This window comes from Dermacentor silvarum, chromosome 5, assembly GCF_013339745.2.
Source record: "Dermacentor silvarum isolate Dsil-2018 chromosome 5, BIME_Dsil_1.4, whole genome shotgun sequence".
NCBI classification, from domain to species: Eukaryota; Metazoa; Arthropoda; class Arachnida; order Ixodida; family Ixodidae; genus Dermacentor; species Dermacentor silvarum.
The window spans coordinates 101,325,464-101,353,463 of record NC_051158.1 but is presented as its reverse complement, the minus strand read 5'-3'; the positions used below and the strand labels follow the sequence as shown (position 1 = coordinate 101,353,463).

Here is a 28,000-nt window from a genome sequence, read left to right as displayed (position 1 = left end):
GAAACTTCGCTTGCCAACAGCAGCACTGTAACACAATGCCTAATAAGTGGTGGAAACAGGTTAAAGTAGCACATGCTGTGATTTAGCGTCATCAATTTCACTGCTCATTTTGAAGTGCATGTTTCGTTCTAGATTCTCGCCTGACTGGGGACCGCAGCGCTGGAACGTATGAGCGCATGCATGCGCATCGATATAGCCAGAGCTTGGCTGGACGCATAGAGCTAATGCGAACGTTGATGAACGTCGGTTATCCTCCGAAATATCGTTCAATTTCGTGGCCTCCCAAGCGAATAGTATCAGCGTATTTCAGCTGCACCCTCAAGCTGCTGTAGAGTCTCCTGGCCAGCGCCGATTCCCTATTACCACGGCAAGATGCGAGAACAGAGGAAAAAGGACACCGTTCATTCTCCTGTTTGTCCCTCCCGTACCAAAACAATGCTGTTGTTGTTGGACGGCTACGAAGAGGAACTCTTATTTGAATTTGGCATGGACGCACTGTATCAGTATAACGGGTGGCATGATTACCCTGTCAGATTCTTCCATTCTTCTCCGCTCGCGTGCAGTATCAACACCCAAACAATAAAACGTGCAAGAAAGGGTGCATGCACTAAAACGAACTGCACAGCCTTATTCTGGTCTTGCACCTTGCCTGGGCGTTGCGCAACGTGCAGAGGACGAAGCTAGCTCATGCGAACACATGTTTCCTTTCATAAAGGTCCCAATAGTACATGTGGCAAAGTGAACATGGGGCAGACGACATTATTACTGTTATGACGTAATTATGTCTGTTAAAGAATAAAGTGACACATTAGACACTGCAAAAGGCGCCTTTCGATTCAATCAGCCCGCAGTATTGTTCGTGTGCTTAAATTTTCTCGGGCACGTATACTCACGAACAGTTTTCACCTTCACTATCGGCGTTCGTCCTGCAGCGGACATAAATATAGGCTGATGGTGATAATGATGATCGGCCTGTAAAGCATCTGAAGATTAAAAAAAATGTCGCAGTTTCGCCCGATAGGCGTAGCATCAATTGCGATAGCAAATTAGTAGAGAGCTATTCGGAGTAGGGATAGTAGTTTTATCGGCTGCGTAAACTTGGACAAATTCGCTTACTAACTGAATTAACAAGCGTGGTGTCAGCGCGCACAAGCAAACATGAATAGATCACACTGAATGACCGCAGACAACGACTGTCAAAACGCTGACAGCAAGCGCAGCCGCCGCAGCGGGCGAAGGTTCGTGCGGTCTATCGCTTCAACGGAAACTGAGCAGCTAATGCACAGCGCATACAAAGGTTGGAGCCATGTGGAGATAACAGACGGTGCGGGCGACCGCCACAGCCGCGAGCAAAGTACGAGCGCAGTTGTTGGCAGATTAGAAGGTGCGCCCCCTCCCTCCCGCGCTGCCTTCCCGCTTTCTTGCTTTCGCGTGGGAGATTGAGTGGCAAGTTGCCCTTACGCCCGGTTGCAAGATACGCCTTTGGTGCCGGAGCACAGCGTCGCCCCGCTTCCCTCCCTTCCTCCCTCCTTCCCTCCCTCCCTTCCATACCCCACGGCCTTTCGCGCGACGGTAGCGTTTGTTTTCCGCCGTGCGTTCGCTCTCCGTCAGAGCGCGCGTCCCCCGCGCTCTTTCGCTCGTGCATACGGCGCGCGGCGACGATATTATCGCCCTTGGACTTTACACGGAACCTCACGGCGACGACGACGGCGGCGGCGGCGATGGCAGAAATCCGGTTGAAGTGTCCATATAGTTGCTATCGCAATAAAACAATTCTGTGGTTTTACGTGCCATATCTAGGATGTGATTATGAAGCACGTCGTAGTTGGGGGCTCCCGATTCATCCCGATAGAATCAGGGCAACACTTGACTTCAGCCAACCAAGAGAACAGGCTGGCTTCAGGAAGGGATATTCTACAATGGATCATATCCATCTCATCAATCAGGTAATCGAGAAATCTGCTGAGTACAATCAACCTCTCTATATGGCTTTCATAGATTATGAAAAGGCATTTGATTCAGTAGAGATACCAGCAGCCATAGAGGCATTGCGTAATCAAGGACAGCAGGCATACGTGAATATCTTAGCAAATATCTACAAGGATTCCACAGCTACCTTGGTTCTCCACAAGAAAAGTAGAAAGTTACCTATCAAGAAAGGGGTCAGGCAAGGAGACACAATCTCTCCAATGCATGCTTAGAGGAAGTATTCAAGCTCTTAGACTGGAAAGGTTTAGGAGTGAGGATCAACGGCGAATATGTCAGCAACCTTCGGTTTGCAGATGACATTAGAGTGTTTTAGCTGAGCGCTTGCTATCCGCTCCGCTCAGACCGGCATATGCTAGCAAATGCCAGACAAGCGCTTAGCGGGAATACTATTGCGTTTGCGCACAACGCTCATACCGGCAGTGGAACGGAGACCGCATCCCTCCCTCCGCTACAAACCCAACTGAGCGGAGCGGGACAGCGTGTCTACTTGGCCTCTTCGTCGTTTTGCAGCCGAGTTGATAGCGCGTCGCTCGCGTCTCGGCAAGACGCGCTTATCAAATGCGAAATCTACGCAGTTCCCTGCAATATCTTGGAGCGTGAAATCTGAGCGGAGCGGAGCGTAAGCGGCGCTCTGCTAAAACTGTCTATTGTCCTATTCAGCAACAATGGAGACGAATTACAACAAATGATTGAGGACCTTAATCGAGAAAGTGTAAGAATTGGGTTGAAGATGAATATGCAGAAGACAAAGGTAATGTTCAATAGCCTGGAAAGGGAACAAGAATTCAGGATCGCCAGTCAGCTTCTAGAGTCTGTAAAGTAGTACGTTTATTTAGGTCAATTACTCACAGGGGACCCTGATCATGAGAATAAAATTTACAGAAGAATAAAATTGGGTTCGAGTGCATACGGCAGGCATTGCCAAATCCTGACTTATCTTACCACTGTCGTTGAAAAGCAAAGTGTACAATCATTGCAATCTGCCGGTACTAACATTTGGGGCAGAAACTTGGAGGTTAACAAAGAAGCTCGAGAACAAGTTAAAGACCGCACAAAGAGCGATGGAACGAAAAATCTTAGGAGTAACGTTAACAGACAGGAAGAGAGCGGTGTGGATCAGAGAACAAACGGGGATAGCCGATATTCTAGTTGACATCAAGCGAACGAAATGGAGCTGGGCAGGCCATGTAATGCGTAGGATGGATAACCGGTGGACCATTAGGGTTACAGAATCGATACCAAGAGAACGGAAGCGCAGTCGAGAACGGCAGGAAACCAGGTGGGATGATGAAGTTAGGAAATTTGCAGGCGCAAGTTGGAATAGGCTAGCGCAAGACTGGGGTAATTGGAGATCGCAGGGAGAGGCCTTCGTCCTGCAGTGGCCATAAATATAGGCTGATTATATATATATATATATATATATATATATATATATATATATATAGTGCCGATGTGTCTTATGTCGGCGTCATCACCGCGCTAGACACGTGGCATTTGCCTCCCTCCCAAGGGAAGCATCGTCCCGATGCGCAACTTGACTGTATGCATGTACGAGACACTAAAATGCGAGTCACTCGGCAAAGTACGGCTTCATGCGCACCACATGCACCACTTCGGGGGGTTGCTGGCGGCGCCGCGAACAAACTTCACCATCGGGCATGACCTCGTAATTCACGTCGTTCAGTAGTCGGATAACTATGTATGGGCCAAAATATCGCCTTAGTAGTTTTTCAGAAAGTCCCTATGCCGAATGGGTATCCAAACCCGCACTCTCTCACCGGGTGTGTAGGCGACAAACTTGTGCTGACGATTGTACCGCATTGCGTCCTGGTCTTGCTAGTGGTGGATGCGTACACGTGCAAGCTGTCTGGCTTCTTCGGCCCGTTGACCAAATTCTTCAGCATCTGCATGGATATCGTCGCACTCACGGGGCAGCATTGCATCCAAAGTTCTCGTGGCTTCGCGACCGTGTACCAAGCTGAATGGTGTCATGCGAGTAGTTTCCTGTTGAGCGGTGTGATATGCGAAGGTTACATAAGGCAAAATCTCGTCCCAGTTCTTATGGTCCACGTCGACATACATGCAAAGCATGTCTGCGAGTGTCGTGTTCAAACGCTCCGTTAGTCCATTCGTCTGGGGATGATAGGCGGTCGTTTTCCGGTGGGCTGTGCCGCTGAGTTTGAGAACTGCTTCTAAATGTTCGGCCGTGAACGCGGGGTCGTCGGGCTGCTGCTGGGAAATGGTAAATGCATCGACGACTCCCAAGAATGCACCGTCTGTGTCCGGATCCTCGGTGACAGAAGGCTGTATAGGTGACCGAGAGAGGCAGTCGTCGGCGTTGGTATGCTTTTTCCCTGACCTGTATACGACGGACATGTTGAACTCCTGAAGCCTGAGGCTCCAGCGCGCCAATCGCCCGCAGGGGTCTTTTAAATTAGTCAGCCAACACAGAGAATGGTGGTCACTGACGACGGTGAACGAGCGACCATATAAATAAGGGCGAAATTTAATAACAGCCCACACAACGGCGAGGCATTCTTTCTCCGTAGTTGAATAGTTTTCTTCTGAGCGCGAAAGAGTTCTGCTGGCGTAGGCTATCACTTTCTCGGAGCCATCTTGTCATTGCACCAGCACGGCACCCAGACCTACATTGCTCGCGTCAGTATGAAGTGCTGTCGGGGCGTCCTGGTCAAAGTGTGCCAGAACTGGGGGCATTTGCAGACGCTGACATAATTCGTTAAATGCCATTTGCTCGCGTTCGCCCCAAACAAAGGGAACATCTTCTCGTGTTAGTCGCGTCAACGGTGAGGCAATACATGAAAAGTCCGCAATAAACCGGCGATAATAGGCGCACAGGCCCAAGAAGCGTCTCACTGCCTTCCTGTTAGATGGTGTGGGGAATTTTGTAACCGCGTCTATTTTGTCTGGGTCAGGCCGGACACCTTCGCTACTGACGACGTGGCCCAGGAATTGGAGTTCGTTAAAGCCAAAATGACATTTGTCAGGCTTTAACGTGAGGCCTGCAGAGCGTACGGCTTGGAGAACAGCCTGTAGCCGGGTTAGATGCTCTTCAAATGTAGCCGAAAAAACGATCACATCGTCGAGGTATACCAAGCACGTTTGCCACTTTAGACCTGAAAGTACGGTGTCCGTTAGACGCTGAAAATTGGCTGTCGCTGTACACAAACCGAAAGGTAGCACCTTAAATTCGTTGAGACCGTCGGGAGTCACGAAGGCAGTTTTCTCCCGATCTCGCTCATCGACTTCTATTTGCCAATACCCGCTGCGTAGGTCCATGGAGGAAAAATAGCATGCGTGGCGCAACCTGTCGAGTGAATCGTCGATGCGTGGTAACGGATAGACGTCTTTCTTTACCTGATTTAACTTGCGGTAGTCAATACAGAAACGTAAGCTGCCGTCTTCTTTCTTGACCAACACCACAGGGGACGCCCAAGGACTCTTCGAGGGCTGTATCACATCATCCTCGAGCATTTTCTTCACGTGCTTTTGTATTTCTTCGCGTTCCTTCGGGGCCCCACGGTAGGGGTTCTGTCAAATCGGTCTAGTGGCATCATCCGTATTTATCCGATGTTTGGTCAGTGGTGTTTGCTTGACCTTGGACTTACACGAAAAGCAATCCTCAAACTGCTGTATTAGTTCCAGTAGGCGCTGCCTCTCAGCGGGCAACAGGGCCGAGCAAACGTCGACGGACAATGTTGTCGGGGCCGGAATGGTCTTGTCACTCGTTCCTTTGGTCGTGCACAGCGAAGCAGTCCTTTACTTGTACTATGTCATCACAGAACGCAATTGCAGTGCCTTTCGGGACGTGGTGGCGTTCGTTGATGAAGTTCGTAAGGAGCACTGCTGCATGCCCACGATTTAAAGCCGGAATGCCCCGCGCAATCGAAACGCCTTGTGTGAGCAATAATACGTTGATTTGTTCCGCTATCACATCACCGTGGTAAGGCCTCTCGGTAGAAACAGACAAGGCAGCAGGTTCGCGGCGGCATCGTCACATCCTCGGCTAGTCGCAAACGCCCGTGCTGGCTATCATAGTTGCAGTCTACATCTGGGTTCGCTGAAAGTGTGACCAAACGCTCCGGGGTGTTAATAATAGCTCCACAATTCCGCAGAAAATCCATCCCCAAGATGAGTTTTTGCAGCACGCAGGGAGAATAACGAACGTGGCATCAAAGCTGGAATCACCGATGCGGAGTCTGGGGATACATTTACCCGTTGGCGTCATTATCTGACCCCCGGCACTTCTTATGTGTCCATGGTGTTTTCACCTTTTTAAGGCGGTCAACCAGCTCTTGACGCATAATCGAGAAATCAGCACTGGTGTCCACAAGGGCTGTTACGGGATGTCCGTCAACAAAAAGGCTGAGGTCGGCGCGAAGACATTCGTCGGCATTACTCGTCGGCGGCATGTCGTCTTCTTGCGGCGGTTGGGGGGTCTTTTCGGCGTCTCGACAGTTGGCAACCTTCCCCCCGGAGGTCGCGGCCGTTAGTTTCCCCGGTGAGGACTGGGGGAACGGCCTCTGACGACGTCAGCGAAACTGGGACGGTTGGGGGAAGCGGAACGTTGAGGTGACGGAGACTGCCAGCGACGACGTGGCGAAGCGGCTTGGGTGGTCGGCGAGTAACCCTCGTCCAAGGCACGGCGGTCTAGGGCACGGCGAAAGCCTCCAAACGCGACGTCTCGATGAGGGCAGTAACGGGCAATGTGGCCTAGTTCCCCACAGTCGAAGCATAGTGGCCGACGGTCGGCAGTGCGCCACAAGTCAGTTCGGCGAGCTGGTGGTCGTCTCCCAGGCTCCCGCTGCCACGATGGAGTGGTAACAGGTCGCGGATGAAGCGGCGTGGTCGGCAGTGGCGGTGGAGGGGGAGGACGACGAACGGCATCGGCATAGCTCAACGGGCGTGATTCGGGGCACGGCGCGGGCGAGGAAAAGGCTTCGCGCAGCTCCCGGCGGACGACTTCGGCAACAGAAGCAACTGCTTGCTCGGTAGGAGGAGCAACCAGGGTTTGTAGTTCCTCAAGCAGTATGCTGCGAATCAGCTCTCGCAGAGAGCTTTCGCTAGTGGTCGCATTCTGAGCGGCGGCGCTCATCGGTGTGGTATTGGACAGGCGGTCAATGTGGCGGCATCGTTGCTGAAGTGCTCGCTCGATTATTGTGGCCTCCTTGATGAATTCGTCTACCGTGGTTGGTGGGTTTCGTACCAGGCCTGCAAGCAACTGTTACTTAATTCCGCGCATGAGATGCCGCAATTTCTTAGTCTCGGGCATATCGGGGTCAGCTCAGCGAAATAGACGGGTCATATCCTCAGAATACATAGCGACGCTTTGGTTGGGTTTCTGGAAGCGCGCTTCGATTAGCTGGTGCGCGTAATCCCGCCGATCGGAACAGGAGAACGTATCCAGGAGTTGGCGTCGAAAGTCGTTCCACGTTTGTAAGCACGCTTCCCAGTTCTGGAACCACGTGCGCGCACTGTCTTCTAGTGCGAAATAGGCGCGCCTAAGTTTTTGTTCTGCGCTCCGGAGCATTCGTTGACTTTGGCAACCCTCTCATACTGATCAAGCCAGTCCTCAACGTCTTCGAACGCATTGCCACGAAAGATATCCGGAACTAGAGGATGCTGAAGAGTCACCTGGGAAGGGCTTGTCATCTGTGAAGGAGGAAGATTCGCCGATGTAGGAGTGTCCATGCTGGTCGGAGCTGGAACGCTGGTAAATTCTGGGCTCAGGCCTAACAGGCGGCGGCTGAATCGGTGCACTGGAGCAATGTCGAGAGGTTGATTCTCGGGACTGCGTGTACGGGTCCGAGCAGGCGTCCCGAGCATCAGGTACCCAGCAACTCCACCAGTGTCACGACGTCGAAAGCTCGAGGGACAAACGAAACGCACATGTCGGCAGAGGCAGTAACAAGAACGGACAGTTTTAAAATACGACGCGCTAGTCACTGCTTCTTCTTGCTATGTTTTTCATAAGTGCCGATGTGTCTTATGTCGTCGTCATCGCCGCGCTAGACGCGTGGCAATATATATATATATATATATATATATATATATATATATATATAGCTTCAGAAGCACATCGCATACATTATAAACGCAAGCAATTTATCCTACAGCAAAATTTTGGTTCCCGTCACGGCTGTGACACTGGCCCCGTACCCACCATAACCCTTCTTCCTGGGGTTATACGTACCAAAACCAGTTCTGATTATGAGGCACGCTGTAGTGGAGGGCTTCTGATTAATTTTGACCACCTGGGGTTCCTCAACGTGCACTAAAACGCGAGCGCACGGGCCTTTTTGCATTTCGCCGAAATGCGGCCGCCGCGACCGGGATTCGATCCCGCCACCTCGTGCTAAGCAGCTCAAAGCCTTAGCTAACTGAGCCACCGCGGCGGGTCCCCAACATAACCCTCAACATTGATGCATTCAAGCGGCAACCACATGACATATTTTGGACAGATTTCAGAACTGCGTGCCATTGGGCATCACGGCGTTCTCCTTACGTCCGGCGATGAGCACGCTGTGACGCGTGCTAAAATGTGCTCCACATTTTCAGCACTTTTTGTGGTAATAACGCTCGAAAAGTGCTCCGGTATCAAGCTATCGCGTGTATGTTAAAACTCGCACGTGCTGCCAAATAGGTTCCATATGACCCCCGACTTCTAAGGCGGCCACGATTACGTCATGCATCGCATGTGAAATCGCACACGTCCCACATCAAGATGGCACAATTTGACTCCATTCTGCGCGGTAGAAGATTTCCGAGTTTAATCTTGTATTTGAACCATACAGCAGTCCGGCAACACGAAAGGGTGAGGGAACTAAGTGCATTTCACGTGGTTTACATGCCCAATATGCGCGAGGTTTCCTTTTTACGTGCGTGTGTGTGCTGGTCGGCAGTCAGCCGAAGTTAGTTTCTGCAAGCGTTTTCCTGTGTTTTATACTGTGAAAGAAGCACGCGCACGATCCAATGACGACGCCCTTGCAGCTTCGTTTGGTGCTAAAGCTTGCGGAGCAACATGAATACGGCATTGCAGAGCATGTAGATGCAAAAGGTTTCGAACCAGACTACACGCTTGTGGCACTGCACATGAGGTCAATAATGCGATGCCAAAATGGCGGTAGCTGTCTCTGACAGGTTAGAAGCTGCGATGTCGCATTGAAATTTTCGTGTAAAATATGCACCGAGAGACTCTTTGCGACTAACCATATTGGCATTCCTGCTGTTATGGTAAAGTGGGAATAGTCGGACGACCACGTCCTGGGCCTTTGAAGGTTGTTAACAGCGTAGGCCGCTGAGACAGTAATTTCCACTTTTAACATCACTCAATGCCAACTTCATCTCAAAACAAGCGTACCTGAGCCTGTGGTCCACCACAGCCCTTTCGTCCGAACCCATGGGGCACGTGCAGCAGGCGTGCCACGTGGTGTGAGCCATGTGGCGTACAAGGCAGGCTATGTACGGGTCACTCCATATGGGGCCTGCAGAGTAGCACGCATCTAGAGGGATGTCCCAAGGCTTCGCGCCGAGGGCCCGCATAGCGTCGCTCTCCATGAGTCGCAGTGCTATCTTGACCCCTGACCGAGAGAGACAAAGCAAAGAGAGAAAGAGCAGTGTTTTTCAATGCTTGAGCTTTCAAAGTGCAAAGCGGAAAAAATGTATGCGTGTGAAGTGTGGGATGCCGGTCACGTGATTGAGGTATAGATATAGTACGAAGGACCGTTGTCTGCTCCGGACCGCCGTCAGTTGTACTTCGCTCTTGAACAACACTTTGCAATTTCCGCAAGCGGTAAAATTTCGATTACAAAGCCGCAATATGTTACTACAGAAGGCGAAGCGGAGCGTTCCTGCGCAATATTTACCACCTTTAGCTTTCGACTGATGCGACAGCTAAACTGAATACAGCTACTGAACTACGCGTATACAGACCGAGAAGAGTGGTCCTTCTGCCTATGTCCGTGTTGCTTAGGCTCTATCTTCTAAGTGTCGGCGTCAGACCAACACTGGCGGCTGCTGCTTACGGCGCGGCCTCGTGGACGCCGTATCTTGAAAGTGATCTGTGATGTGCTCAAAGTGCGCGCCCGGGCTGGCCTCATCTTCAAAGCGACCTCCGATGCGGAAATGGTATGCCAGGCCGAGTGCAGGTAGGTTCGTATGCACTATGCGTTGAAGCGAGAGACCGCACGAAGGTCAATTCGCTCGCTGCTGCTGCAGCCGCGCTTCCTCACTCCAGCGTTTTGACAACGAGATTCCGGGGTCATCGAGCGAGATGTGTTCATGTTTACCTGTGCGCGCGTGACACCGTGCTTGTTAATTTAGCTAGTAAGCGAATGTTTACAAGTTTATATGGCCGATAAAACTAATATCCTTACTTCGCATAGTTGTCTGCCAATATGCTATCGCAACCGATGCAGTGTGTCTTTGGTGCGAAACTGCGATATCCGTTTTGTTACGTCGATACCGGTGTTTGGTAAGGTTTCGTATAAAGTGGTATGCGCAACTGAAAATATGTCACTTGCAAAGGAAATAGTTATGCGCAAACTGAACACGGACACAGTAATAGACACGGACGAGCGCAAAACGCATATATCACGCCGTTCAATATAACGACACTACGACTTTGCCCGCTTTGCGACAGTGGATGTCATTGGAGCGTTTCGATGGCCTGATTACGCCAAAGTGGTTGCGCAGTCGCCGAGATTTTTTTTGACGTGCTTCCGAAAAAAAATGGTAACAGAAAAAGGACACGTGTCAAATGCGCCAATGGCTCTCATGCAAGGAGAGGACATCCATTTTTATTCAAGTAAAGCAGGACAAAGATATTCCGCGCTTTATTGAACTGTGCCTTGCTGGTAGAATTGTTGATTGCCGTTTAAAATCTTTACATAAAACTGCGCTAGTGGCATCGAAATTGTAATAAACAACGGCAGCCACACAACCGGTGACCTACATGTCAAGGCTGCTTGATTCTTTAGCTGTTGGTTATGGCTGCCTTTTACGCGGCAAGTAAATGTTTTTTTATAAATGTCTTACTTTCAAGGCTTAGTTTCTTATTGCCCCTCGAAGCATTATATTTCGCGTCGTTAAACAATGTGAGGCTTGTGGGTGTTTTTAACGTCTTGCCATGCGGTGTTCATCGCTACGATGCAGTGTGATGTGCAAATGCCTATGTTGCAAGCAGTGAAGCTGTTTCTTATCCTATTCTACCTGCGAGATGCGAGCATAATTGCACTCAGACTTATCTACCATGGTACAGATGCCTGCTCACCTAAGAAAGCTCACTATAATTTTTAAAGTCCTTTTCACGGGCTAGTTCGGCGACTATAAATGAGATGGCGCTTACACCACGTCTCACCATTGGGTAGACGTGGCGTTGAAGTCAGAGAAGCACAGAGCAAAATTATTGAGAAGAAGGACTCGGGAACATGGATGAAAATAAATGGGCGGCTAAAGTGCACAAGTATCTGTCCCTGAAAAGCGTGGACATGGAATGGAAGAAGAGGCCCACAATATTGGCAACTAGTACAAGGTTAGTGAAAGTTTGAATGGGCAACCAGGGAGTTGTCAGAAAGAAAGTGAGAGAAACAGAGTGAATTCGATGCAAAGAATGGAAACAAAAAGGACCATGGAAATTTACAATTGCAAGAATGAAATTAGAAGAAAAATCTCTACGATAACACAAAGGGCAAAGCCTTGCTATTTGAGGCTCGAGCTGGTTGCCTAAGAACAAAACATACTGGAGCCAATACTCGCAACAGTATGCGGCATAGTATATGCTGCAGAAAAACATCCTGAAACCACTAAGCACAACTTGACAGAATTGTGACCCGTAGGTAACGTACACCTTCCGGAAGGGCTTGGATTTAAAGCGGACGGAAACATAAACCGGTGATAAGCAAGAGACGTTTAAAGTATTGGTAGAAAAAAACCTGGGAAGAGATTGATACGACCGATCCGTTGCAGGCAGATACGTTTTGAGGAAGAGAAAGAATAACAACCAGGTGTATACAAAAATGTTAGAATCAAAAGCCTGCATAGCATCTGCGCTAACCAGGAGGCCATGAGATTCATGATTAAGACAAATGATTCGACAACTCGATGATTAACTCAAGCAATCTAGGTGGCTATTTTTCACCGCCCTGATTCAAAGGGGATGCCATACATCACCATTCCTTGTCGCAAGACGCGCCACGCTGCCTCCGCAGCCGTTCATCCCCGGTCGCATCCCGAACGGTTAAAACGCCAAGATACTCCTGTTCTTTGACGTGCACTGAAGTGAACTTTAAGTAAAACCAGATGGTCGAAATAAATGTAGAACGCACGCAATTCGGCGTCCCTCATGTATCATAAGCCCCCGCAGTTCGCTAAACCCACTTTAATATCAGCTAAATATGCAATACGCGCGCATGCATACGTAAGTAAGCATATTTGTTGAGTATTAGGTTGAAATCTGTGATATTTCCACATGAATCTTTGAATGCTGATCAGCTTGCAGTGCTTTGTGTTCACTATGGAGAAGCATCGAAAAAAAGATGCGCTACTCGTTGACGTTTAGCTAACAGTGCTTTACTGTAGCTGCTCTCATCTTAGGTTTTCTCCTTTGTTTTCTTGTGCCAAAAACTCCGGAATAAATTGTCCAACCTTCTTCTAGCTCCGTTTTTTGCTGTGCCGCAACGATTTCAGAATAATTTCTTTTTATCAAAGGCAAAAAGTTGCCGGAAATAAATGATACAGTACCGCAAATTTAGCAGTCGACTGTGCTTATTGTGTGCGTGTTCCTGGCTCTCCGCTGATGCCCAGTCCCTAAAGCAAACTCAAACTCATTGACGTGTGATAAATGAGTGCGCTCATTAGCGAGAATGCCAACCAATGACTGGTTTATTGTTAAGTAAGAATGAAGCTGAACTTTCCGTCGCGAGCCACAACACAAATGAGTGACGAACGCTGTGACGCACTTTCTGTAGGCTATTACAAAACCGCATTTCTCGAAACTGGATGTCGAAACATGCAAGAGTTCAACGTGCCTTTTGTAAACTCGGAGCGAGCATAATATAAAAAATATCTACCGCAATTCGCACAATCGCGAGTGAGTAGGTACAGAATAAGTAACGTAATGACATCGCACCAAACAAACTACTGAACCTAAACGCAAGCCAGCCTGTGGCTTCGAGACCATTGGCAATAAATAACAATGCCAAAAGCATACCACAGTATTCTCGATTTAATACACCGGCGGAAGTTAGTGTACCGCAATACTTGGAAAACAATTTGTAGCCCTGCCTTCTAGTGCGCTCACCGTACTGGAGTGTCGCGGCGTTCGGACGAGGCGTCAAGAGCACGGAACGAGATATGTGAGATATTCCCATGTCATCTGAAGCTGTGGTCAAAGACTCTTTTCGTTCACCCATTCATTGTAAACGACAACCGCTGAAACCTCGGCTGGCTGGGCCGCGCCGCCGTCATGCGCTGCCATCGTGAACATCGGCAATGGAGGCCGGCTTACGCTAGTAATGGACCCGTCACCACGTGATCAAATATGGCGGCCACCGTGGGAACGCTGTCAAAAGGGTCGATACGTTGGCACCGACAACTACATTCTGATTTAAGAGCGTAAAATTAATGCAAAGCCAACGGCATCGTTCTTGATACGCTGGAACGAGTGTATTCGTGGATAAATACGGAAACCAGGTACAAATTATTTAATAGGCTAAATATTTTTACGGTAGAAATATTTGTTGGTAGGAATGTACCCCTCATGGCCAGGAACAAGTTCTGATTTTCCTTGATGTGAAATGGTACTTGGACTGTTTGGGGTAAACACGTTTACCCCGAGAAAGTCTATGACGTACAAGAAACTTCTCTCCGACGAAACATTGTAAATGCGGCATGTATGCTAGCTCGTATATTGATTAGCTGCATGCTTAAATTTTTCCGTATTCGGAAAGCCTTGGTTCTGCGTTTACATGCGCATGAAAGTGTTGGGAAAATGGTTAAAAACATACTCTCATTTATTTAATGCTTCAACTATGTATCAATGTACCTTCAACTGCCACCGCAAGATCGTAAGGATGCGTCAAATACTTCGGGTCAATGATTGGTTGGTCCAGTGGGTTCGCTGTCCTCAGTTTCACGTAACCTCTCGATTTCGGCCTGTTCATCACTGGAGCCAGTGCGAATCCGTAATCTCCGCGTTTGGGCAGGAAGTATTGATCGTACACCTGAGTAGGAATAAACAAGCAAAATATTAAAATGTTACAGTTTGCACTGATTAACGACATTGGTTCCTGAGCGAACAAATTTCTACCCCTTTTTCAAGATCGCACATGCCCCGGGGCATCTTTGATAATTTTTTAATGTAAAGGACACTAAAAATGTTAGCTTTAATTGCGTATGGGCGGGACTCTATAAGGTCAGTGCCGGCAATTTCGAGATGACCGATACGACAATTAACTTTCCTTGGGCATCTTTGAGACTAATACGTATGTAAGTACAAGGCATCGAATGGCCACTTGTTAAATTAATCATTCTTAGAAGACGTGCGGAGTGGGTGTACTTTGTCGCGAAAATTGCGGTAGTATCATTAAGCCTTCTTGATGTGTCTTCGTGCATGCTTCAACCCCCACTGGTTTGGTGATATGCGCGAGTTAGGAAAGTACATTAAAGCAGAGAAACAATAAGCACGACAGCACGCCTACCATCTTGCATCAGTGCTATAGCAGTGTTGGAAAGGAAAGAACGGGAATACAGACAGCGTGATTGCGAAACACAGGCGCTGTGCAATTTCGTGCTCTTTTTCGTACCCTTGCTGCGCCTCTTCTTTTTCTGTTTGTTAAAGAATATTCTGTACATTTAGTTATTGAATCATCGCCACGCAACCTTTATATTTCTTTTTATCTAGAGATGCTAACGTATTTGACATTCCATCCTATATTCGAAGGTTGTTTTTCTCTAATATTTTTATGCTATTTTACTCGTATTATTTCCCATTGGAACATTCCCAGACATTATTTCTCCACGTATCAATCTCCACGTAGCAATATTGCCCGTGTCCCATGAAAAGATGAGGGCATACCGCACATTGTACGACAGAAAACTTAGTCCCCTCACCTCTTTCCGGAGATCCATGTTTGTCAGATAGTATTCCAAGGGAAGCGCTGAAGAAGGGAGGGACTGCAGGACGATCTCAACATCCGGGAATTCCAGCGATGCATTCACATACGGCGTGCTAACAAATGCAAGAGCCTCAATGGATCCAGGAATGGCAAATGGACCTGCAGAAAGAATAGAGTAAGCGTTCGTGTTCGAGCGCAAAACCGTTTACCTGAACACGATTCTTAAAAGAAGACACGCCATATTCGTATATTGACAATAACTCAGCTAACTTTTAAATGTTCTCAATGAAAAGGAACTTCTTTAGACGGCGTTTTTCACCCGAATACATATGCAGTAACTTTTCTTATTTTCAAGAATCCAAAACAATAGGAAACTAAAGCTACTCGGCTAATAATTAGTTAGGCTAAATGCATTTAAGTGATGACAATTGAAACAATTTTCCAAGGGTATATTTTATATTAATTCATTATTAATTGTAAGCATTACGGCTTCAGGTACAGACCATATCAAGAAGCAGTTTAATTGACCTGGTGGTGAGCAGATGCGGCGACATAACATCTGGGAGCGACATTGGTCGGACACAAATAACTCGGCACCTGTGACTTGCTTCCCGCTAACAATGACTCGCGTGCCACTCACGGCGTTGTCAGCATGCAAAGATGACATTTTAATAAGTTAATGGCGGTTTTACTGCAGTACGCTAAACAATACTTTAAGAGTGGGGACGACATATATGCAGATCACATATGTGCGCTACAAAGAGAGACGTGCCTGATGAAATGGAGGCTTTTGGAAATGAACAAACTGGAATGTTACAACGCTAAATATCGCAAATTTGAAATTCACAAGATTGTATAGACTAGCACGATCATGCGACATTAGCTAGTATTGCTTGGTAAACTCAGATAAACTCATTGACGGAGATGGTCCGAGAGTATGCCAAGATGAACGACGCAAGGCAAACATTCTTCGTGGCAATCTTCTAATTTCCTTTGTAAACTACTTTTACCAGCATGTATCAGATGTGCGACGAAAATTAATAGAGAGATAAAAAATGCATATAAACGAAAGGAGGTTAACGAAAGGTAGTTGCCGTTGTCTACCGTGCACGCGGAAAACGGGTAGGGCGACAAAAAGAGAAAGTGTAAGGAGAGAGAGAGAGAAAGAGTGACGAGCAAAAAGTCACCGCTATTACAAGTCCTCGCCTCTGTCACTAACAATTTGTGCCACGCGGGCAAAACAGCGGCAAACGCCCGGACGTCGAAGACGCCGAGAAGCCCTACGAGCTCAAAAATGGACGGCCGCGCCCGCGACCATTCGCGTCTATGTGTGCGTGTTTGTGCCTTCTGCCCCTAAGACTGAATTCACACTGTTGGGGTGGAACCAAACATGGGAATCCATGGGAAACCAAGCATGGGTCGTAAGGAGCCGCAGGCGTGGCTCGAGTCCGCTCTCACTCTTCCCTGCGCGAGGGTGTTCCAAAACGCGCCGCGCAGCTCGCCGACGAGCAAGCAGCCTTAAGGCCAACTGCAACGTAATTATCGACCACGTAAAAAGCCCAGTTTCAGACACCTTAGGCGTACAGTAGCCTCCGTGGAAAATTTTAAGCTTGAAATACGAGCGGGTGAGTCGCAAAACAGCCGCCAAAATCATTTTACAGCACAGCAGGCGCCCGTTTCTGCGGCTAGCGTCGGCGTAACCGAGTGAACGATCACAGCGAAAGATGAAATGGAACGCGGAGCGCAATGGGGAATGCAAGACGCGAGGAGGTAAGCGGAGGTGGAAGCAGCGAAACCATGAAGTTGTAAGTGGAGGAGGGTATGGCTACTGTGTGGCGAAAGACTACGAGATGGCGGCAGAGTAGCACGCTTCATTGGGTGCCTCGATGCGCGCGCCCACGCTTAGGGTGGTGCCAGCCTTTGAACCAGTCGACGCCGCCTCGACCGGCTCTTGCGCGCTCCCTCCGCCATTTTGTTGCCCGCATTGTCCTCGCCGCGCTGCTGTGCAGGCGTACGCCATGTGCTGCGGCGTTCGCGCTGCTTTCTTCGACGTGGAATGCCTGGATGTTGCGTTCCCCAGTGCTCCAATCACTCGCGAAATGGTTGGAGGATGTTTCATTTTCCAAGAGACCCAAAAAGGAGGCTTCTGTGGCTGGTGCGGGTCAAGCGTGACAAGTGGCGACCGAGCAACTCCTCGTGTGTCTGCAGCGTAAGTGCCGCATGTCGGTTCCGTGCTACGTTTATTGTGATTTATTGAATTTGAGGGTGGGTAGGTAAATGCCGTTCACTGGAAGCAGTGGGCACATGTGTTATCTGCACTATTAGTCTTGCTCGACGTAAAAAAAAAAAAAAAAGCTCCGCGAAAGACTGGCAAAGTCATAAAGATGCACTAGCGTGCGGGGCCGGCAATTACCTGCGGCATGTTTGTTTGCGTCCGAGATTGTGCAATACAATACGATGTTGCCGGTTCAGAATAAGTGACAAGCGTGCTTTCGCCGATTTCTTTCATTAAAGTTCATTGCCTTTACAATGCTGTAGTTGGCGAACCGCGGTCGGCGTCCAAACATTCCATAAAGTCAGAGCATGAGGACAAGCATGGGCAGATATGCTGCAGCAATTAGTGTGCAACTATCTTGTACAGGAACCAATTTGAATAAATGCTCTATCGTTTTCTTGTGCTGATTTTGACACGTATAAGCTGTTCGGTAGCTTTCCCTGCCTGTTATCCGAAGCTTCGTCCTGCGACACCGCGCTAAGTCAGTGAATGGCATAAACAGGTTATATTGTTATGTGCAGATTGAGACTCATTCGAGGAATTTGCCTGATATTTTGGCTACTATGTTCGTCTTCTGTATTCCGTCTTCTTATGTATCCTGTATTCAACGTTATCATATGCGTGCCGTAAATGCGCCGCTGAATCCTGCCTCAAATTCATCTGCAGGCTCACTTCGAAGACAGCAGCTTCGAACAGAACCGCGCGGATGGGTGGAAAAAGTTCAAACCAAACGTTGTGCCAACGGTGTTCCCATTCAAAGGTAAGATAGCCTCCTAACCCTGGTATTTGTTACTCTTGCTTATCGCCTTATTATCTGCATTTGAAAAGTTGGTGTCAGGAAACGATTTGTGCACATACATAACAAATTTGCTGGCGCGCTTTCTATTATGCGTTAAGGGGCCACTATTTTAATGCTTATGTAATGCGCATTCTCTATTTATCTACTTGCAGAACTTCCTAAACAGCGAAGGCCACCACGGGAACGATGTGTGCATGCGCCTAAATTGATCAGTGATGACGCAGCCCTACAAGATTCATCCCCAGAAATAGAGGACACCATTCCCTTAACTATACAAGAATTTCCACCTGTTGATACTTCGTCATACACGGTGTCTGCGGAGCGATCGGACAGTACAGAAGTCAGGAGTGCTAATAGGCAACTTTCTTCGCTCTCCGAGGCTGTACGCCTTGAGGAAACTGCATTGGTTCTTAGTGCGACTAATTCAATAGATTCCGAGCCGGCAGAGCTTAGAAAGAAGATTGCAGACCTCACAGCAGCCTACACTAAGCTGAAAGAGCATCATGTCAAATCTAAAAACAATGTGAGAAATCTACAGACTCAGCTTCGTAAGCTTCAGAAAAAGGCAACGGATTTCTCACCAAACATGATGTTTTTAATGAGGACCAAATTCGTGCGCTTTCCCTCAACAATAATGTAGGCAATTCGTGGTCAGCGCGAACAGTAAAGCAAAGTCTCCAAATTAAATTTGCTTGTGGAAACACCGGGTACGAAACACTCAGAAAGATGCGCTACCCCCTCCCATGAAGCAGAACGTTAGCGAGAAGATTTCAAAGCCTGAAGTTTCTGCCAGGTATCCTGCATGAAGTGATCGACGTAATGAGGTGCAAAGCAGAGAGAATGGAAAACGTGGAGAAAGACTGCGTTCTCTTTCTAGATGAAATGGAGATAGCACCGGGATTCCAACTGGATCGAGGCGAAGACGTGCTTCTGGGAGGAACGACGCTGCCCTCAAAGCCTGAGGAGCCAGCCAATCATGCTTTGGTGTTTATGTTGGGTGGACTAAACCAAAGATGGAAGCAAGTGATAGCCTACGAATTCACTGGTGGGCATGTGGACGGCTCTGTACTCAAGTCGTATGTCCTGCAAATAGTTCAGATATGCAGCCAGATTTCTCTAAGAATCCGTGTTCTCACATGTGACATGGGTGCAGCAAACCGTGCTATGTGGCGAGAATTTGGCTTTTCCAGCCACCGTCACTCCGCAACTTCGCGCTCAATACCCCAGCCAACTTTATGAGGCAACGTACTTTTCTTCGTCTCAGATCCAGCACACGTCCTTAAGAACCTGAGAGAACAGCTTCTAAGCTCTAACGTTTTCACACTCAGTGATGCTACAGTAAGCCAGAATGGATAGACGGCCTTGAAGGTGAAATTGGAGCACGTACAGGCCGTCCTAGATTACGACACTGCCAATGAACTTAAGGTAGCACCAAATTTGTCAGAAGTTCACATTAGTTGTGGCCACTTCACCAAGATGAAAGTTGGAGTCGCTGTCCAGCTTTTCCGCGAAGCCCCACCAGCTATTCGCTTCCTGATAAAAGAAAGAGTGATCGAACCAGAAGTTGAAACAACGGCATGGTTTATGGTCCTCATTTCCAGGTGGCATGCCTTTATGTCATGGCGTCATCCCACCATGGCGCTAAGCCGCAGAAACGTAACGAAATACCATGCGGCTTTGGACCCTCTACGCATGGCAACAGACACCATCAGAGAAATCAGAATGAGCACGGGCTCCCAGTGGAAGCCAACGCAAGCAGGAGTCCTAATTGCGACAACGGCTGTCTTTCGCCTTCAGAAAGTGCTTCTCGGCAGTGATGGGTATGAATCCCTTCTCGCGACCAGGCTACTACAAGTTTGCCTAGGAAACGTTTTTTCTGTGGTGCGGCTCATAAAACCAGTGCCCAGTGCGTATGACTTCAAGTGTGCACTCCGACTCGTCAGTGTCAACCAATTTTTTCACACTTCCAAATCAACAAGCTATGAACATGATGGCCGTGAGTACCTTGTTGATCTGCTTGCACAAGGCAAAAAGGGATCTACCAAAAACGAAGTCGCGGAAATCAATGACTCCGAAATTCTCTTCATTGAAGAGCTCACGTCAACCGAATGTCGGATCTTGTTTTACCTTGGGGGCTTTATTTTGAAAGCGATTTTGAAATCTGTAATTTGCGCGCCGTGCAAGGCTGCTCTACTTGGCAACCCTGATGACGAATATGCTTCCCTGACTGCACTCAAAGAATACATCAGGGACGGGCACAATCTCGTCTATTCCAGCAATGATGACATGAAAACTTTGAAAAACTACGAGGAACATCTTACCGCTGTTAACTCATGGTGCACAGCCAAATTTTTCACCATGAAGTCGCCGCTTCGTTCTCTTATAGGATATCTCGAAGAAATAGGAAAACCCTCTATGAAGACATGCATGACTCACAAAGGACGAATAAGCAAAATGTTGGTCGCATTCGTATGCCAGAGTGAGGCAACGAATTCATCTTCGACAAACTCCAAGTAATTATCTCAGTGGACACGGAAGCAAGACTGGTGCAGGGGTCAGCCTTGCGTAAGCAAGCTGGAATGTGAAGTTTAGCGAATTTTTGCTCTGTCTGAAGCCTATATCTATGTACATATGTCATCACAATTGTTTTATAATTTATTGTCTTCTATTTAACATTCATGTTCAATTTTACAAGTGCTATATGTTGCGGTCTCATTAAAAAATGTTGGTCACCTATTATCTGTGTGTTAATGAGCAATCAATAAATATTTTCTTTGCTTGGGTAACAAATTTTGTGCTCATTCAGAAACAAACTGGTCATACCTCGACGAACAGGTGAGATATTACATTTTATTACTGCTTGATGGGTTTTATTCGTTTTTATTCCTTCAATAACCAAGCTCATTTTTTTACCGATCAAATATCAGCGCAGGCCAATGGGCTTGCATTGGTACATCCATAACAGAAGTATTAAAAAGGCTAAACACGCTGGGACAGGTATTTGGTGATGTGTTTCACCAGTTTGGTTCCTACTTTATAGGTTGAAAGAAGCTACAAAGGAAAAGGACAGATTTAAATGTTTCGAATGGAGGCCACGGGCGTGGTTGCAAATGAAATCTCAACCAAAACATTAGGGGATTATGACATAAAACTTTTTGCGCCGAGACAGTTAGCATAGGTGTAAAGAAGGGCGCCGACGGGCCTGCCGGTACCCGCGGCGATTCGTGAAATATGCGCTGACCTCAGCAGCACTCGTCGAGATTTAACCCATCACCGTGTTTTGAAACGGTCTATTGCAGGCTCCAAAGCTTAGTGAACGGCGCTTTTTATCGCAACTTAGCTATCATAAACCTCGGGCGCATAAAAACTTTCAGGAATTATTTTTCGCTGCTTCTTGGGGAAGATGGGCGCTTGGCGCGAGTAAACTAACGACAAGTATGGCTTTTTGGGCTAGTTGGTTAGATACATCAGAGGTAGTCACAGCGCTAGAAGACACGGACAAGAACAAGATCCATTTGATTCCCTGGTATTCTGCAAACAGCCTCACTGACGTCATTGACCCATATCGTGCAGGAGTGCATAGCAAGCAGGAGTGCCTGTCGACGCCGTTGACTTTGGCTACTGTTGAGGTGCACTCAAATTTCGCATTAAGGAGTATCTTAAAGTATAAACCGCATTCACGCGATCTTGCGCGCGACAGCGACAAGCGACGCGATGGAGATGGCTGTCGCGTTCGCTCGTCGCCTACAAGTCGTACCGCATGCAAGCGACGAGACGAACGACGACTTTGAGCGACGTCTCCCCGGTGTTGCCGGTATGAGGGCAGCAAATACTCGCCGAAACTGGCGTGACGCTTGCTTTATTAATTTACGTTGATGTGTTTGAGTGTAAAGGGCAGCATAAATATTTCTAAAGGTCTTGCACTACGTTATTATCCTTGCACGTATCAAAATTTAGTCGTTTGCTCGTTCCGTGCGACAATCGGTTGTACTTGACTGATGTATATCTAGTTCCGGCTTCGCGCTATTGGCTAGTCGCTCATAGCACTTCCGGGCGACGAGCGACGAATTCTAGATTTCTAGAACCGAGCGATTGAGCGAAAAGACCAAGCGATCTGTTCGCGTGACGGCTCGTTTCGTCGCTCGAAGCCGTCGCTCATCGCCGTCGCGCACAAAATCGCGTGAATGCGGTTTGGGCTTAATTGTCGGCGAGTTTTCTTTCTTTGTTTTTTTTTTTTTCACCACGGGACTGAAAAAGACAATCAGCGCAGCTGCACTGGCTTAACGTCGCGAATACTGGTGAAACAGTGGAGCTGGTGGCTTCAACTTGGCTTTTACTTTACCAATGAGTCTCTTCGTACCGTTGTCGCGACGCCGCCTCCATCAATCGAAACTAGGGGTGTTCGGATTTGCGCCTGCGCTTAGTCTCGGCTGCCCTTGCACGTCGGGTCGGCACGTCGTCGTGGGGCCCATGCTCGAGCAGCTTCCCGTCGTCTTTCCTGCTCCGCCGCTTCTTCCGGAGACAGTTGCTTCTTTGTCCTCCCCATACTCGTCGCCGAACGTCTGAATGCTCTGCGCCGACAGTACACGCTTCTAAACTACAACCCCCCCACGCCGTCGTCTCTCTCTCCTTGGCTCCGCCTACCGGACGCTCGGCGAGCGCTCTCCCTCTCTCATCCTCGCCACTCTGACCACCAGTGGCTGGCGCGCGCTTCGCAAAACTGATTAACGCGCGGTTCAAGCTCGGCCTTAAGCTGCTCCACTGTTGCAAAGTTTCGCAGATCCCACGCACCGTGGGAATCGATGTTGTGGGCAGCATCTTGCTGGCAGTTGGCTATACAGCGTTGTTCAGCGCTCAAACTATACAGCGAGTAAAAAAAAAACATTGACTGGCCATCCCAAATAGTGGTGGCTTTCAACAGCAAAGCTGTAGAGTAATGGTAGTAGTGATCTCTCCGAGTTATGGTAATTTTGACAACACGCTGCCGCCCATATCGGTGCTGAAACAACATTGAAATTCGTTTCAAAAAGGGTTATTTTATTACGAATGGCACGGGGCATCACACCTCGCGTCGCAAGCTGGCGTCGCCGCGGCAGCTTGCGGGAATCGCTACGTGCTTCGCATTGCTATCACGAGCGCCTTATAAATTATGTGGTTCGCATGCTTGTCTTGAGCTTGTTCTGTATTCAAACATATGCTATCCTGTATGCTGTATGCGTGGCTCCAAAGAATGTGTGCACTGTTCGCGTTAATTTGCTGATTGCTTGTAGCCTCTGCCTTACGGGGATATCATCCATTGCATTTTTTTGCTTGCTCACCGGGGTATGAGTGCTCATGGGGGTATTAGCCACTGATGATAGTTTTCTGTCGAGAAACGCGAAAAAAACCCGGGGTCCTAGTCATAGCTTCGCTGTAGAATGTCGAAGATTATGCACCATTGGAAAAGATCGCTCCAGAATATCGCCCTTGAATACAACTTACCCTTGCTTTTCGTGCGCCATCGTGTCTTACAGTACCTTTAGTCATGCCGTGAAAGCGTTTCACAAGCAGATCGTGCAAGGGTAAGTGACCGCTCGCGAAATGCAGCCTGTGCAGCTTCGTCAAATGCAGTTCACATGTTTTGTGCGCGTTGGCTTGCCCGCGTCGTACATGCCTGCTGCTGTGCGGCGCACGCTTACAGGCTGAAAGCTGGGCAAGAAAGACGTATTCTGACTTTCTCTGCACGGCATTGTGTACTGCACAGCGATCAGTGGTGTTCGAGTACGTGGTCGGTGCACCCGACGACCACGCAACACGTCGGAATTCTTGCAACAACTCAAATCACGTGCGCAACGAAAAAAAAAAAAAAAACACGTCGGAAGCGACTCATCAACTTGCGAAGGTTGAGCGAGTGACGCACCCAGGCGCAACTGAAATATCAGCAGTCATGTACGGCTCTCGGACTTTCGCCATATCCGCATCACTACCGCTCACCAAAAGTGTGCATGAGTCGTCTGCTTAGGCGCTATTTAAAGGCTGCTGATGAGAAAATAGCACAATTACACAGCAATCGGCTTTGCCAAGATTACATTTATAGTATATGCTGTGTATCTATAGCCATTTTACCCCAAGTGAAGTTTCATTGTAGTAGGCCTTTAAACAGAAGCTCGGAGGGTCCGCTTTTCCTCCTTGTTGAGCAGCTGGTCGAGCTGACCGTTCCTGACGTAACGATGTAATTAGATATTGTAATTCGGTACGTCCCATCGTCTCTGCCTAGGCCCCCCTCTGCTGCTGGTCAAACTGCATAGACCACTGGGCCCACGCTACCCGTAATGACTCGTGACTCCCTGCAACAGGGGAGTCAGCGGTACGCGGGAGTCGCGTACGTATACAGCGGAAGCAGTCAGTGCTCTTAAAGTCTACCACGAAGGCCTATATACCTCAGGAGCGCAGATAAAGCCTTCTGCGCGGACTTTGTTTGGGAGCACTTGCCTAGAGCTTTTTCTTGTGATAGACGATCGCACAGGCGATCAAACGCTTTGCTGATCACTTGCCTCTCGGCACTGATAATGTGGTTGAATTATCAGTGCCGAAACAGATATGAGCGAGTGCTCGACCAGGAAAATTAAACGAATGTGGCTTCCAGGCAGGCAGCCTAATAAATGAGACGATAAATTGAGCAAGTCAGACTCATAAACAGCTATTCGTAGTTAAAATTTGAGGAAGCGTGATTTATTCGCGCATTCACGCAAATAATCATGCAATTTGCAAGACGATGAATCGTGCCTAGAGCATGGGTATCGCTTCCAGCGTAAGCTCATTCGCATTCAAACTTAAAACAACGGGTACAACATATCAAACGTGGTACTAACTAAAGCCTAAATAAATGTCAATTGTCGCGCCCTAAGAGATGTAAAACATCGCGCTGATTTAAATGCCTAATAGCAAACCGTTTTCTGATTGCCAAGTGGTGAGTGGGTTCTGACTTTTTTTTAAATTTATTGTATGTATGAGGTAATATTGCATGACTGGGTAGGGGACAAAGGTAACTGGACGAGCTGTATGATAGCTTAAATGAATTTGCCAGGGTCAGCAGTGTGCACATTCTCTTGCCGTTCGTGCAAAGAAAGTAAAAATGGGTGGAGTTATGAGTTCGGAGGACAGCCGGCTTTGTGGTTACTGATGTGTTGAGATAGACGGTTGACAGGAAGGACATTTAAATGGCGCGAAACGTATGAGAAAACGCGGTATATAAACACACGTGGGCAACGATATACCTTACAGCTCGCACACACGCACGCACGTGTCTAGTTTGTTACTGCAATGACGGCTTGGTTTTTATATTCACGGCCCATCCATTCTAGTGTGGTATTACGTATCATTTATGACTAATAATGTGTCGCATGTTTTTTTATTGCCATAATATTCGCGATAATTTTTTTTCTTACACGGACCGTGGAACTTCTGGTGCAGAGAGGCGAAGGCCTTGCTGAGAAAAATGCTGTTCTTTGTCCTTGTCTCGGGGCAAACGTAGTAAACCAAATACACACCAAAGTAATAAGAAAAACGGAATGGTTCTGCACCTGTCCGCATGAGCTTGTAGTTCAGCACCGTGGACGTCCGGAAAAGTTCTATTCCGTCTGGATAAGGCAACGTGCCAGAGATGCCCTCGACGTGCATATGGTCCTGAAGGTTGTAGCCTACCGGCAGGTCAGCCAGAACAGGAATCTGCGGGGGAGATTTGCACGGAAGTTGCTCTCATCTGCTTGTTCTTCAAATACAGGTTAAGCGCGGGTTCGCTTTTATTCGGCAGCATCCGGTCTGTTCTGAGTCAAACTTTCTGCACTTGAAATTAAGTAGTGGTAGCTACAACAACAACCACATTCTTCAGAATTATGCAAACTGCGCCTTCCAGGGCACAAACTCATATTCACCTACTGTTCAAGCGAAATTTTCCTCTGTGTTGACCGATATGTACAAGCTTGAGAACAATTAACATTTTCAGCATTCAGGACTGATGGCAGAGTCCAACTCACTTTAGTTCAACATTCAGCACTAAAAAGTACAACGGCACTTAGGGGTGTAGGCGAAAAGTCACAGAAGGCTTGAAAGAGGCTTACACCTCGTCTCAAACACAGGCAGCAGGATGCAGCAAGTGTCAGCGTTCGGTTACAAGTATGCTTACAAATGAAGTTTCTGTAGAAAATATTTTGAGCGCACACAGTACTTAGAGTATAACGTTAAGGACAAAAAAACTCAAAAAGACCAAAAAAAGATAACTAAATGAAAGAAAAGCATTAAGCTCGGCCACCAGGTGATATATATTCTTTACACGATTTACAAAATGTTTAGTATACTTGGTAGCATGCACTTTATCACTCGTTGACCATAGCTGGCCCTTGACAAGGAACTTTCCCCGTTTTCTTTCCTGTGTTATGGCCATTACGTTCAAATAGGTCATTATGTATAACGTCTACATTGTAGCGGTCCATAAAAATGAATTTATAAGTAAAGAAAAGGTAAAAATCTGAAGTAATAAAAAATAGTCTAAATGTGGGAGTCATACGCATCACTTACGACTATTCGCACTGCTTTCTTCTGCAAACAGATTTCTTGCAATGGTAGCCGTTCCCCTTATCAGGTAGAAAAGATCTATCACGAGAAGCGTTATGTGTGGGGGGAGAAAAAACCTCCGCCTCGATAAAACTTCAAGTGTCCGTGACAATTTATAACAGACTTTCTCTACATGTTTATTCCAATACGTGTTTTCACAGATTAAAACTCCAAGGCCCGTATTCACAAACGGAACTTACCCTGTGCTTACGACTTAAGTAGCCGGTCGATGCTTAACGCGTTTCATAGAGAAATCTTGTACTTAAGGTAAACTTGAATAGGCACTTGAGTGCCGGAAAGTAAAATACAGCCATTGGCAACCTTTAAGTGCGACTTTCGCTACTCTCGCCTAGCAAGCAAGATGGCCGACTGCTACGGCAGCCTCGCCGACTTACTTTGCCGATTTCGCCGGACGTGTGCACGACATTACGAATGATGAGGCATACCAATACACGCCGCCATACGGCCACGACTTAGGGATCGACAGAATCCCATGGAAGTATACAACGACGCGGAATTCTCGTGGCGGTACCGCTTTTCCAAGCAAGCGGTGCTATGGCTGTTGGAAATGCTGCGACTCGCCCCAAAAGACAACGAACGCGGTCAACCCGTGCCGCCACTACTCCAGCTTCTGATCGCGCTGCGAATCTACGGCGCCGGGACCTCCGGGGACCTCGTTATTGATTAAATAATTATTTCGCATTGGCGCTCGCTGGCCACATCTGGCCCTTGCGCCAATAAACCACATTAATCAATCCATCAATCACTGTTTAATTCATTTCATTAATTTATTGCATGAAAAAAGCTCCAGGTGCATGGCGCGTTCTTCTTCGGAAAAGTTTGTTTGGTTTGGTTTTTTTTTCCATCGTCCGCGCGGGTTGAAAACACACACACACTACGCACAAACACCGCACGTTTTCAGCAAAAAAAAATCACAGCATATCCACGGGGTGAATGATTATGAGTGGGGCGAAGCTCTGGGGGATCATTCGGGTAAACCACAGCTACGGACGAAAGATAAAGAGAGCGCGCGTCGGGAATGAGAGAAAGAGAGTGCGCGTCGGGAACGAACGCCCTTCTGCAATGCAGCGCACCTAGCTACGGACGAGAGCGAAAAACGCCGGAAGCGTTCTCCGGAAGCTGGCTTCCGGAACCGGAAGTGGAACCGGAAGCGGAAGTCGGCTTCCCCGGTTATATACATATACATATATT

General features: G+C 47.9%; 1 protein-coding gene across 1 annotated transcript in view; it reads right to left on the bottom strand.

Moving 5' to 3' along the window:
- LOC119454285 (L-sorbose 1-dehydrogenase-like) overlaps positions 1 to 28,000 on the bottom strand; it is a 38,077-nt gene that overhangs the window by 8,617 nt on the left and 1,460 nt on the right. The window contains exons 2-5 of the mRNA XM_037716255.2: positions 25,759 to 25,903; positions 15,118 to 15,281; positions 14,051 to 14,228; positions 9,368 to 9,587 (exon numbers count right to left, since the gene is read on the bottom strand). Of these exons, the coding sequence (XP_037572183.1) occupies positions 9,368 to 9,587; positions 14,051 to 14,228; positions 15,118 to 15,281; positions 25,759 to 25,903 (707 nt within the window). The remainder of the gene's footprint in view (positions 1 to 9,367; positions 9,588 to 14,050; positions 14,229 to 15,117; positions 15,282 to 25,758; positions 25,904 to 28,000) is intronic.